Source organism: Jaculus jaculus, chromosome 11 (genome assembly GCF_020740685.1).
Source record: "Jaculus jaculus isolate mJacJac1 chromosome 11, mJacJac1.mat.Y.cur, whole genome shotgun sequence".
NCBI lineage: Eukaryota > Metazoa > Chordata > Mammalia > Rodentia > Dipodidae > Jaculus > Jaculus jaculus.
The window spans coordinates 111,736,215-111,747,920 of record NC_059112.1 but is presented as its reverse complement, the minus strand read 5'-3'; the positions used below and the strand labels follow the sequence as shown (position 1 = coordinate 111,747,920).

The 11,706-nt window shown below is 51.5% G+C and overlaps 2 protein-coding genes across 5 annotated transcripts in view; one reads left to right on the top strand and one right to left on the bottom strand.

Annotated features, from left to right (window-relative positions):
- The first annotated feature begins 25 nt into the window (after window positions 1–25).
- Window positions 26–3,770, top strand: Gnptg (N-acetylglucosamine-1-phosphate transferase subunit gamma). The gene is made up of 11 exons (XM_004651975.2): window positions 26–86; window positions 171–228; window positions 305–372; window positions 2,161–2,215; window positions 2,286–2,369; window positions 2,436–2,529; window positions 2,608–2,722; window positions 2,806–2,888; window positions 2,960–3,091; window positions 3,183–3,264; window positions 3,351–3,770. Exons 1-11 carry the CDS (start codon window positions 26–28, stop codon window positions 3,446–3,448), a joined length of 930 nt encoding a protein of 309 aa, XP_004652032.2. The 3' UTR covers window positions 3,449–3,770.
- The window catches only part of Unkl (unk like zinc finger), a 41,358-nt gene continuing 33,271 nt past the window's right edge, over window positions 3,620–11,706 (bottom strand). For all 4 annotated transcript variants that reach the window (XM_045161497.1, XM_045161500.1, XM_045161498.1 and 1 more), the window contains exons 11-15: window positions 9,620–9,712; window positions 8,682–8,906; window positions 7,335–7,537; window positions 6,983–7,237; window positions 3,620–6,260 (exon numbers count right to left, since the gene is read on the bottom strand). In XM_045161497.1, the coding sequence (XP_045017432.1) occupies window positions 6,105–6,260; window positions 6,983–7,237; window positions 7,335–7,537; window positions 8,682–8,906; window positions 9,620–9,712 (932 nt within the window). In that variant the 3' untranslated portion in view covers window positions 3,620–6,104. The remainder of the gene's footprint in view (window positions 6,261–6,982; window positions 7,238–7,334; window positions 7,538–8,681; window positions 8,907–9,619; window positions 9,713–11,706) is intronic.

The window sequence follows — 11,706 nt, the reverse complement described above, 5'->3', positions numbered from 1 at the left end:
CTCGCGAGAGCTCATCGCGAGAGCGATGGCGGCGCGGCTGGGCTGCGTGGTGCAGGTGCTGCTGCTGCTGGGGCCGGCGGCGCGCGGTCGGTGACTCTTGAGCCCCGCGGGGAGGGGGTCCCCCCCACCCGGTGTGCCCCGCCCGCCGCTCACCGCCTCGCTCTCCGCAGGGCCGGCCTCGGCACGCGCCGCCAAGATGAAGGTGGTGGAGGAACCCAACACGTTCGGGTGAGCGCCCGGCACGCCGGGGAGGCGCGGGCCCGCAGCCGGCCCCCGACCCTGACGCCCTCCTCGGTCCTCCTAGGCTGAACAATCCGTTCCTGCCGCAGACCAGCCGCCTCCAGCCCAAGAGGGAGCCTTCCCCGGTGTCCGGTAAGCGCGGGAGCTGGCCGGGGTGCTGACGGCGCGTCCGTTTGCCGTCTTGGGAATGTTCAAGGGCGCTTTGTAGGCGATTCAAACCAGAAGCCTGCTAGATACGTACTCTTAACAGTGAGCTACCTCCCTAGCTTTTGTGGGGTTTTTGTGTTTGTTTTTTCGAGGTAGGGTCTCATTGCAGCCCAAGCTGACCTGGAATTCACTATGTAGCCTCAGGGTGACCCCGAACTCATAGCGATCCTTCTACCTCTACCTCCCGAGCGCTGGGATTAAAGGCGTGCGCCACCACGCCCAGCTCCTTAAAAAAATTTTTTCAAATGTTTTAAAAGTGACAAGGTGGCGCATGCATCTGGAGTTCGTTCGTTTGCAGCGGCTGAAAGTCCTGGCGTGCCCATTCCCTCCTCCTCTCTCTACACCTTACTGTCAAGTAAATAAAATAAAAAAATTTAAAGTAATTACTTCAAATGTAAATGGATGAAATCCTCCATTCTCAAGGCAGAGACAGACAGATTTTAGAAAGGGCATTTCATGTTGACAGATGGTGGTCTTGCCATGATGATGTAACAAGCGTGCACACAACATCAGAACTTTTAAAACGTAAGCACGCACAGTACTCGTTCCTCCAGGTCCCCCTCCACTTTTGATTGATTTTTTTTTCGAGATGCGGTCTCAACTCCTAGCTAGGCTGACTGGGAACTCATTCTTGTAGTCACAGGCTGGCCTTGAACTCACAGTGATCCCTCTGCCTCCCGAGTGCTGGGATTAAAAACATGTACCACCATGTCTGAATAATACCTCAATTTTAAAAAAAAATTATTTGCAAGGTGGGGGCAGGTAAGAGGATGGGCGTTCCAGGGCCTCCATCCACTGCACACACATTCCAGACATATGCGCCACCTTGTGCATCTGCCTTACGTGGGTACTGGGGAATCAAACCTGAGTGCTTAGGCTACACAGGCAATCACCTTAACCAATAAGCCATCTCTCCAGCCCTCATCTCATTTTGGAAGGACAGTTTTCCTGGATGTAGAATTCCTCACTAAAGCCGGGCATGGTGACGGCATGCCTTTAATCCCAGCACTGGGGAGACAGAGGTAGGACTGCCATGAGTTCAAGGCCACCCTGAGACTACATAGTGAATTCCAGGTCAACCTGGGCTAGAGTAAGACCCTACCTGGAAAGATCAAAAATTTAAAAAATAAAAATAAAAAAAGAATTCCTCACTGACTTGTTGCTTTGCCCCAGGGAATCGAACATGTCTTCCTATTGCTTTGTATGCCGTGTAGTTTTTTGGCCGCTGTCGGCCATCTTTGCAGACTTGGTCTGAGCTTTGGAGCCAGTCCTCCTGAGCTGTGCACTTACTCATTCTTGCACACATGGCTTTTTCTTAACTTACCCAAATCTCACCCAGTTTTCTCCTCCTTCCCTGGTCTGTAGATGTCTGGGGGAGCATCCCCAAAACTCTGTGTTCCCTTTGGTCTGCAGCTCTTGCTGAAAGCTGGATGGGCTGAGCAGCAAGTAGTTCTGAGTACCACAGACAGAGGAGCTCCCCGCCACGGGGACAGGTGTGGAGATTCCACAGAACCTGTCCTGCACCCTGTAGGGAGCTGTGAGGCCCCAAAGGTTAGGTCAGTCAGCATCCAGTGGTTCCCAGTTTAATGGGGACAGGAGCTTGGGGCTTCCTGGCCTTTCAGGTCAGTGCTGTTTTACCTACCCTGGCTTCTGCTTTGGGGGCAGCATGGGTTTCCACCTGCACTAAACTCCATGTGACACTGTCTTCCCCAGGACCTGCACACCTCTTCAGACTGTCTGGCAAGTGCTTCAGCCTGGTGGAGTCCACGTGAGTGTGAAGCATGCAGGCAGGTGGGCACACCTGGCTTGGGGAGCCCTTGACACCCCTTTGCCTCCAGGTACAAGTACGAGTTCTGCCCTTTCCACAACGTGACCCAGCACGAGCAGACCTTCCGCTGGAATGCCTACAGTGGGATCCTTGGGTGAGTGGGGCAGGGGCGGTGGCTCTATCCCCTCGGCCCCTGTGTCACCCCCCTGCCCCTCCCCAGCATTTGGCACGAATGGGAAATCATCAACAACACCTTCGCGGGCATGTGGATGAGTGACGGCGACTCTTGCCGCTCTCGGAGCCGGCAGAGCAAGGTGAGCCTTGGGGCATGTGGGTGGCAGAGGACCTCGGCCTCCTGTTCCTAGCCACCCACTCCTGAGGTTCTGTTCCAGGTGGAGCTCACCTGTGGAAAAAGCAACCAACTGGCCCATGTGTCCGAGCCAAGCACCTGTGTCTATGCACTGACATTTGAGACTCCTTTGGTCTGTCACCCGCACTCTTTGTTAGGTAGGACCCAGTGAGGCTGGGGTAAGAGGGAGGGAGGGGTAGGTGTGTAGGAGTCTCCACTTCCGGCTCATGTTGATCTCCAGTGTACCCAACCCTGCCGGAAGTGCTGCAGCAGCGCTGGGACCAGGTGGAACAGGACCTGGCAGATGAACTGATCACCCCCCAGGTGAGTGCATGCTTGAGGGGGGCACACCTGCCAACACCACCAGGTGCTCCTTTTGCCTCTTCCCCCATCAGGGCTATGAGAAGTTGCTAAGAGCACTTTTTGAGGATGCTGGCTACTTAAGGGCTCCAGGAGAAAGCCACCTCACCCAGCATGATGGAGGGTCCAAGAGCCTGGGGTTTGAGACCCTGGAAAGCTGCAGAAAGGTACAGTGTTGGTGGGAGGTCCAGAAAACCACAGCGATCCCTGGTCCTGCAACCTCCTACCAGGGCTGACTCGGCTGACCCACTTGTCCAGGCCCACGTGGAACTGTCAGATGAGGTACAAAGACTGACCAGTCTGCTCGACCAGCATGGCATCCCCCATGCACAGCCCACAGGTTGGTGTGTATGCCCTGCCAAGCCCCAAGCTGCTCTGGGGCCCTCAGCTACAGGGCCTGATCCTCACCTACCACTGTTTTGGCAGAAAACCCCCATGCTAAGCACCTGGGCCAGCAGCCTCCCATAGGTGTAACTTCAGAGCAGCTGCGAGGTGACCCAGGACTGCGTGGGAATAGCTTGTGATCCGAGTAGCCATAAGGGACAAAGAAATGGCCAGTCACATGTCTCCTTCAGCACAGTAGCCAAGTGTGGCCCTCAGTGCACAGAAAGGAGCTGTGGTGAAGATGTGGCTCCTTCTGGCACCTTCCAGGCCAGGCAGGACCATGCAAAATAAAGATGTGCTCAGAGACAAAATAGACTCAAAGTTTTAATTCCCAGACTGATAAAAAATAATTTCATGAATTCTGTAAACCATTGCATAAATGCTATAGTGTAAAAAAAATTTAAACAAGTGTTAACAACTTTAAACAATTCACTACAAGTAAATGAGTATGCATTATAAATATTTCCTTCTGGTTTAAGAAAATTCCATTCACATAACATTCTCAACTAAAGGCTGAAAACAAACACACATGGGGGCTTCCATAAATTAATCCATACAAGCATCCACGCCTGTGAAGGGCTGCCAACCAGGAACATAGACTGACACTATCATTTACTGTGAATATTCAGTAATAGAGAATCAAAAGACAACAGGTAACAGAACAGTGGCAAACTGGACACCACAGAGCCTCAGCGCCTAACCCAGGCCCGACCTCTGTCCCTCATCGCTCACTTTATTGACCCCATGCAGCAAAGATCAGCCACAGCCCCTAGGGTCTTGCCCTTCTGCACTGCCCTGGGCAGTTCTTTGGTCTTTCTCCTGCATACCTGTCCTTAGCCTGGTCCTAGAAGAGCAGGGGCTTGGGGTAAGCTTGTATGGGATCTTAACTGTCACTTGGCAACCCCTTAACTGCCACCACCCCAGCCTGGAGGGTTAGCCCTGGGAATGAGCTCTGGCCAAGCTCCCCAGGAGGCACCAACCAGATTAGCTTATACATATCTAATGCTTGTAACCGTTACAATTTGAACATGTCCAGGTGAGATATACCAGTAACTGTCCTGTCACCTGAGAGGAGACCAAAGGCCTGACACGGAAACAAGTGCATAAATATTAATAAAAATAACCTTAAACCATGATAACAGTAGCACAAAATATACCCAATTCCTAGGTACTGAGCTAATAAATCATTATCACAACAATTAAAAACAAGATCATCACTAAACTGGGTCAATAGTTACCTTTAGTAGTGGACTAGCTGCGGAATGTCAATCCTTTTCTTTCAAAGTCATGAGTTTTTCTATCAGTTTCTTATATTAAAAAATGCTCTTAAACTCCTACTATATTAAATACATTCTAATTTGGTCACTGATAAAAATGTTTTACCTAGTCACTTTGCACTTTAAAAAAATCCTATTAAAAGTCTTTGGCAAAGCCACAGGAGAGGAGAGCCTGCCAGCCACTTCTAGGCCTGGCCAGAGCCTGCAGTCAGGACACATTGCTCTGCCCAGATGCTGCCAAGGGCAGGGTCTGTTCTCCCTAGACTCCCAGGGACAGTCCAAATCCTGACCAGAGAGGGCTCAAGTCATCACCCTGGACACATTCTCAGAATTTGTGCCATGAACCTGAGGCCAGGCTGTGGGAGACCTTGTGTCATCTCAGGAATGGGGCTGCCGAGCTGGAGGCACCTCACTGGTCACATTGATAATAACTGAATATGTAGGTCAGGTGTCAAGTGTCAGCTAACACTGTCGCCTGAACTCTATACTGCTGCTGGCCATCACCCCCATCGCTGAGGCGTGGACGGTCATCGAGTGTGACAGACTCCAGAAGTCTCCAGCTCACCTCTCTGAGGGCAAGCTGAGATGCCACAGGCAGCTCTGAAGCTACAAAGCACCGTTGCCATTACAGATAGCGGAACACAGCGCCTTTCCGAGTGAATCTCAGTCCTCTTATGTCTGGTCCATCTGCTGTGTTTGTCATTACTGTGAAAGCGTCATTCAAGGGAGAAAACAAAACCAAATGAACCATTTCCTTCACTTCTTTTGCAAGGCACAGGCACTTAGAAGAAGTGGCCATGGATCACATAAGTGCACGGTGGCACTCAATTTCACCCCACAATACTGGAATATAAAACTCCAACCACATGTGCACCTATACATGTTTAGGAAAATTAGTTCCTCTCATAAAATTAAAAACATCTAAATGCATATATGTATTGCAATAACCACTCTGCTTATAAATACTATTTGCACTTAATTTGAAAATGTAAAAATCCTAGGTCTTCCTCACGACTAGATAATGTTCATTTCTTAAGTAGTTTCAGAATATGAAATCTTAACATAGTTATGAGTTAACAACAAACTAATATGAAACTTCAAGTTCACAGTACACTTATAAAGCTTCATGTTATCGCATATTAAAAAACACGAACCTAGAAAGCAGCTTATACAATTTATAACATCTAACTAAATTTCTCGGTTTACAAAGTGCTTTGACAAGACCCGGCCCCCCACTCGCCTGGCCACAGCAGCATCAGGACTGGGGCACCAAGCACATTTCACCTGCCCAGGGGCTAGGTGTGTGGGTTCAATGGTGCTTCTAAAGTTTTTGAGAATACCTTGACACCGTTGGTAGGACACGGTGGATAAGAAAAAGTAATACAAAAGGCCGTTGGGTGTACAGTGTGGCATGAACTCACATCCTGACATTGGTGGCACTGTAGGCGAGTCATTACACTTGGTGGCACATGGCAAAGGGCAGCCTCTGCACTGCTCACCAGAAGGGGCCTGCTTCTGGTCACCATGGGAGTGGCTGTCCTTTGCAGTAGGGACACTCTGGTGCACTTGCTGCACACGGCTCACACAGAACATGGTGTTGGCAGGGCCGTAGGGTGGTGTCGTGGGGCCCCTCCTGGCAAGCCACACATTGCTTGGCACGGAGCTGGAAAATCACCTGTGGGACAGAGGTGGTCAGTGAAGCCAAAAGTCCAATGCCACCTACCCAACATGATGGTATCCCAGAACAATGGCTACCACCTACAGTGACTGGGTCAAAGATGCCTAGTGTGTCAGGCCTGAGGTGAACACAGCCAGAAGCCCACAGGGAAGAACTGTTAGGAGGAAGACACTTTCCTTCCAACTGGATCCATGGCAAAGGGCCAGCGGATGGGTTCTTCCCACTGAGAGTGACCAAAGCCAAAGAAGCTGTGCCATGGAGGCTGGGTTTTGGCTGTGGTCGATGGAAGGCAGCAGTACCAGAGGCAGAGTTCTGGATCATTCCAGAGGGCCCAATGGGGATGAGCTGGCATGAAAGCAGTCTCTGACTGAGCTGAGTGCAAGACAAGAGGGGCAGGAAGGACCTGGACCTCTGCAAGAACAGACAACAGTGTGCAGACCCACCAGAGGGGAACAGGCTATCAGGTGGGCCCAGGACTAGCTGGGAACCACTGGCCACCTTCACAGGTGTGGACTCCTGCTTGCTGGCAAAGGGGAGCAAGAGAGCAAAGGTGGAAAATTCCAGAAAGGAAAGCAGGAACTAGCCTGCCAGGAGAGAGGGTGCCTGGGAAGCAGGTGAGGGTTAGGGTACCAAAGGCACAGTGGAGTCTCAGGACCCTCACCAGCCAGACTCCCCTCTGCTCTCTCCCGAGGTCACAGCCGCTGCTGGTCAGCACTTACCCCGTCCACAGCTTCCAAGTCCAGGCGCAACTGGCTCTGCAGGGAATGCAGCTTGGGAAGAGGGATGTCGCTGATGTCACTGAAGCTCCGTAGCCCAGGTAGCGAGGACAGGCCCAGGCCCTCGAGTTCCTCCTGCAGCTGCTTAACCTGGGCCTCCACCTCCTCTTTCCTCTGCAGAGCCAGCTGCCGGTCACTGTCAGCCACACGGGCGCGCTCTTTGGCTTCCTGAGCCTCTCGCTGCCATGCGTCACATGCCTGAAACCCAAGCTGTCATGCAGGGGCAGCCGGGTCTGGCCTTTCACACACTTCACCCATGCCCCTGCACAACCAGCCCCTCTCTCCCTAAACTCACCTGCTTTACCTGCTGCCATGACTCTTCCCACTGTCGAATCTTTCTCTTGGCTTCATCCAGCTGCCTTCTGACCCGAGCCAACTCTGCACTGTTTGGACTTGCACTTGAGGAGGCTGAGGGACCAGTGTTCAGGATGGGGGATGGGCTAGGAGAGAAGCTGCCAGAGACAAAGTCCCAGATGCTCCCAGGAACACCATTTAGACCTGAGTTTAGGGGAGACAGTAATAAACAGCTAAGGCCTGAGGTGTCTGCAGGTACTTCCCTACCCCCCCCCCCAACTCTATACCCTATGAGTCACATATCCATGACTGCTGCAGCCCTAATTCCTGGACCAGTTCCCTAGTGAGGCCCAGCTGCCTCAAGAGGTCCCTGAGGGGCAGGCACAAGCTGACAGTGACACACCCATCTTACATCTTTCTACCTCCCAATCATCCCTTGGGGAGTTTTGTATTTTTATTTGCAAGCACAGACAGGGTGTGCCAAGGTCCATTCTCTGTGTTTGAAAATGTCTCTATTCACTGCAAACAAACTCCAGATGCATGCACCACTTTATGCATCTAGCTTTATGTGGATACTGGAGAATCGAACTTGAGTTGTTAGGTTTTGCAGGCAAGCGCCGTAACCGCTAAGCCAACTCTCCAGCCCTCCTGGAGAGTTTAACAGAAAAGGAAAATGTACTCAGAACTCCTGGCCCACATGGAGGCATCAGGACTCACTTTTGGGTAGAGCCAGACTCTTCAGGGCCAGAAGAGCTTTAATTCTGAAGGTGCCATCCATTGTCCTTAGAGATTAAGATGGACACATGTGGGGCTGGAGGGATAGCTTAGCAGTTAGGGTGCATTGCTGTGAAGCCTAAAGACCCATGTTTTACTCTCTAGATCCCATATAAGCCAGACATAAGGTGATACAAGCATGCAAAGTCACACATGCACACAAGGTGGCACGTATGTCTGGAGTTTGATTACAGTGCCTAGAGGCCCTAGTGCACCAATTTGCGCTGTCTCCCTCTCTCTCATAAAAAAAAAAAAAAAAAAAAAAAAGGCCAGTCTGTTGGGCTGCCTCAAAAAAAAGATGGACACATTTGGAAATAGGCACCTTCTACATATAACAGATTACAGGGCCCGTGGCACTGAGCAAGCAAGGAGCTTTGACTAGAGAGCAGTAGGAATGCCCGGCTGTGGGCAGCTGGCCCTGGCAGAAGGAGCACACAAAATCTGTCCACCTCACTGTCACTCTGGGGGGAGGCAGTCCCTCTTTCTCAGACACACAGGTTAGATGGCCTGCAGCCAGGAACGTCCAGGACAGGACTGGACAGAACTATTCCAGGACCCACACCCAGGCACGCACCTAAAGAGCTGAAAGATGAAGTTGTAGAGCCAAGTGTCGGCTCCGAGCGGAGGGGCGGCGGCTGCTGGGGGGGGGTCATGGCCGAGGAGACCAGCGGCCCCGACAGGGACTGGGACAGTGAGCTGAGGGGGGAGGTGGACAAGGACGAGGATGAGTGCAGGGACGGCGAGCGGGGCAGGGAACCTGGGATGGTGACGGGTGCCGAGCCTGCCAGCGACCTAGGACCTGGATGGAGAGGGCAGAGTGAGCAAGGGCGGGGCGGCAGGGGAGCACGCAGGGCTTCGGCTGTGGGGACAGCGGCCCGCAAGCCCCACAGGTCAGCGGTTGGACACCAAGGGTACCTGGGGGCGGGGTCTCCTCAGAAGGTCATGACTAGGCCTGCAAGCACTACCAGAGGGGTACAGCCAGCAGAGTTCCCAACCCTCAGGTCCGGAGGGTTCCCCCCAGGGTCCCAGCAGATATCCACTGGCATGGTGCTGGAAGAACCTTTAGGGGCCTCTGAGGTGGTCTGCTTTCTTTTGAAATCACAGAAAAGGGGAACTTCCAGGATGAAGGAAATTACATGCATGAGCACATTCTTTTTTTTTTTTTTTTTTTTTTTTTGGTTTTTCGAGGTAGGGTCTCACTCAGGCCCAGGCTGACCTGGAATTCACTATGGAGTCTCAGGATGGCCTTGAACTCACAGAGATCCTCCTACCTCTGCCTCCCAAGTGCTGGGATTAAAGGCATGCACCACCACGCCTGGCAGCACACTCACTTTTATGCAACATGGCAAATGCTAAACTGGAGGCAAACTGAAGCAGCAGCAGAAAGCTGAGCCACAGAAGCAGGCAGCAGAGATGGGGGAGACTCCAAGGGGGGACCGGCAGATGGCTCCCACCCCACAAAAACCAAGACAGCATGCACGGAGTTGAAGCAGCTTCCGAGTCAGCACTCACCTGTCAGTCCAAGGTCACGGCCATCTTGTTCTTCTAGATCTTTATCTAGGGATGCGATATTTATGTCACTAAGACGAAGGTCTAAGGCGGAACCTGTGAGACAAGCCTGTTGTTAATCATAGGCCACTCAACCAGCACATGCATAAACCCAAGGAGGTGCACAACGCCTGGCCTGCTGGGAACCAAGCAGCTGCCCCGTGCCCCTGCAATCACCAAGGCCATTTCTCCCCCTGCAGCCAAAGACACAAGGCTCATGTCCACAGATGATCATCTTTTCTCTTTCTTTTTTTTTGAAACAAGGTGTCACTTTATCTAGGCTCGTCTCTAACTTACTACGTAACTAAAGGTGAAACTCCAGATGGCTCTGCCACCACTGGGCTTAGCCCTGTGCACCACCATAGCCCAGCTCTGCTTCTCTAACTTCTAACCATTGGTTAAAATTAGACCAAGTGTAGCTGGGCATGTTGGTACATGTGTTTAAGCCCAGTACTTGGGAGCCTGAAGAAGGAGGAGGCCAGCCTAGGTCTACAAAGTGAGTTCCCAGGTCAACATGGCCAGCATGAGCCCCTAGCTCAGGGGGGAGAAACTAAACAAAACAAAAACCATAATGATGACATCAAAATAAAAGAGAGACTAATTGAGAGGGGTAGGGATATGACAGAGAGTAGATTTGTGAAGATAAAAGTGGGGAGGAGGGAATTATGGTTTGTTGTCTATAATTATATAAGTTGTCAATAAAAAAAACATAAAAAAATTGTTGGCTGGGCATGGTGGTTCACACCTTTAATCCCAGCACTTGGGAGGCAGAGGTAGGTGGATCACTGTGAGTTCAAGGTCATCCTGAGACTACATAGTGAATTCCAGGTCAGCCTAGGCTAAAGAGTAAGACCCTACCTCAAAAAAAATTTTTTTTTTCGCCAAGTAAACAAATCCAACTATTAAAAATTTTACAGACCGGGCTGGAGGTATGGCTTAGCGGTTAAGGCGTGTTTGCTTGCAAAGCCAAAGGACCCCGGTTCAATTCCCCAGGACCTACGTTAGGCAGATGCACAAGTGGGCGCACCCATTCTCATTCTCTCTTCCTCCCTTCCTCTCTCTTTCTCTGTTAAATAAATAAAAATAAATATTTTAAAAAGTTTACAGGAGGGCAATCCCAATAAGCAAGTGGCGCAGTGGCTTCTCTCTCTTCTTGCTTGCATGTGTAATGCTGGACGTGTGCTGTATGCATGTTTCTGTGGTCCTGCTGTGTTCCATGTGCTTGCCTGCTGCTGTGCAGTTAAGTGTTCCTGGTAGAAAGTCAGTGTCCAGCTCCAGCAGTCTTCCACCTGCTTATCTGAGCTGGAGTCTCTTACTGATCCTTGTTTGGTTTTGTTTTCCCATTAGCTCCAGCGATTGCTTTCCCAGGTCTCTGCTCCCCTACAAGACTGGGGTTACAGGCAAGTGTGACTGTTTGTGTGAGCTCTGGAGATTTGAACTTAAGCTTCCCCCCTCAGAATTTCATGCTTGTGCAGAAAGCATACATTTCTCTCCAGCTCTAATTTTCTTTGAGTGCCTGGATCAAACCCAAGATTTGTGTATGTTAGGCAAACCCTCTTCCACTAAGCCACGGACCATTTTAAGCTGAGCTCAAAACAACAAATTCTGACACCTTAAAGCTTAAAGTAAGCTGGCCCTCCATCAAGACCGCAAAGCACTGACACAGAGTCTCCATCAAAGAGAAGGGACAGCTAGGCATGGTGGCATGCATGTAGTCCCCACACGGCGGAGGCTGAAGCAGGAAGACTGAGGGCAGCGGGGCTACACGGGCAGCTGGATTGGAGCAACGCGCCCCCCACACAGTCCTCTCCGAAACCTGTGGCAGAAGCTGCTCTTTGCAGAGACTGAGTCAGGCCCCAGCCTGAGCAACCAGCAGGGAGCTGCTGAGTAATATCCCTGGCACGACCAGTTCCCGGCATGACACAGCACATTCACAAGGGGCAGCAGTCCCCGGGGTCAGGGACACAAGGGGACAAGACACACACCAACAGTTACAGGCAGGGCAGGAAGAGAACCTCCTGGGTGGCAGACCCTCCCCCGACTCAGGCCAG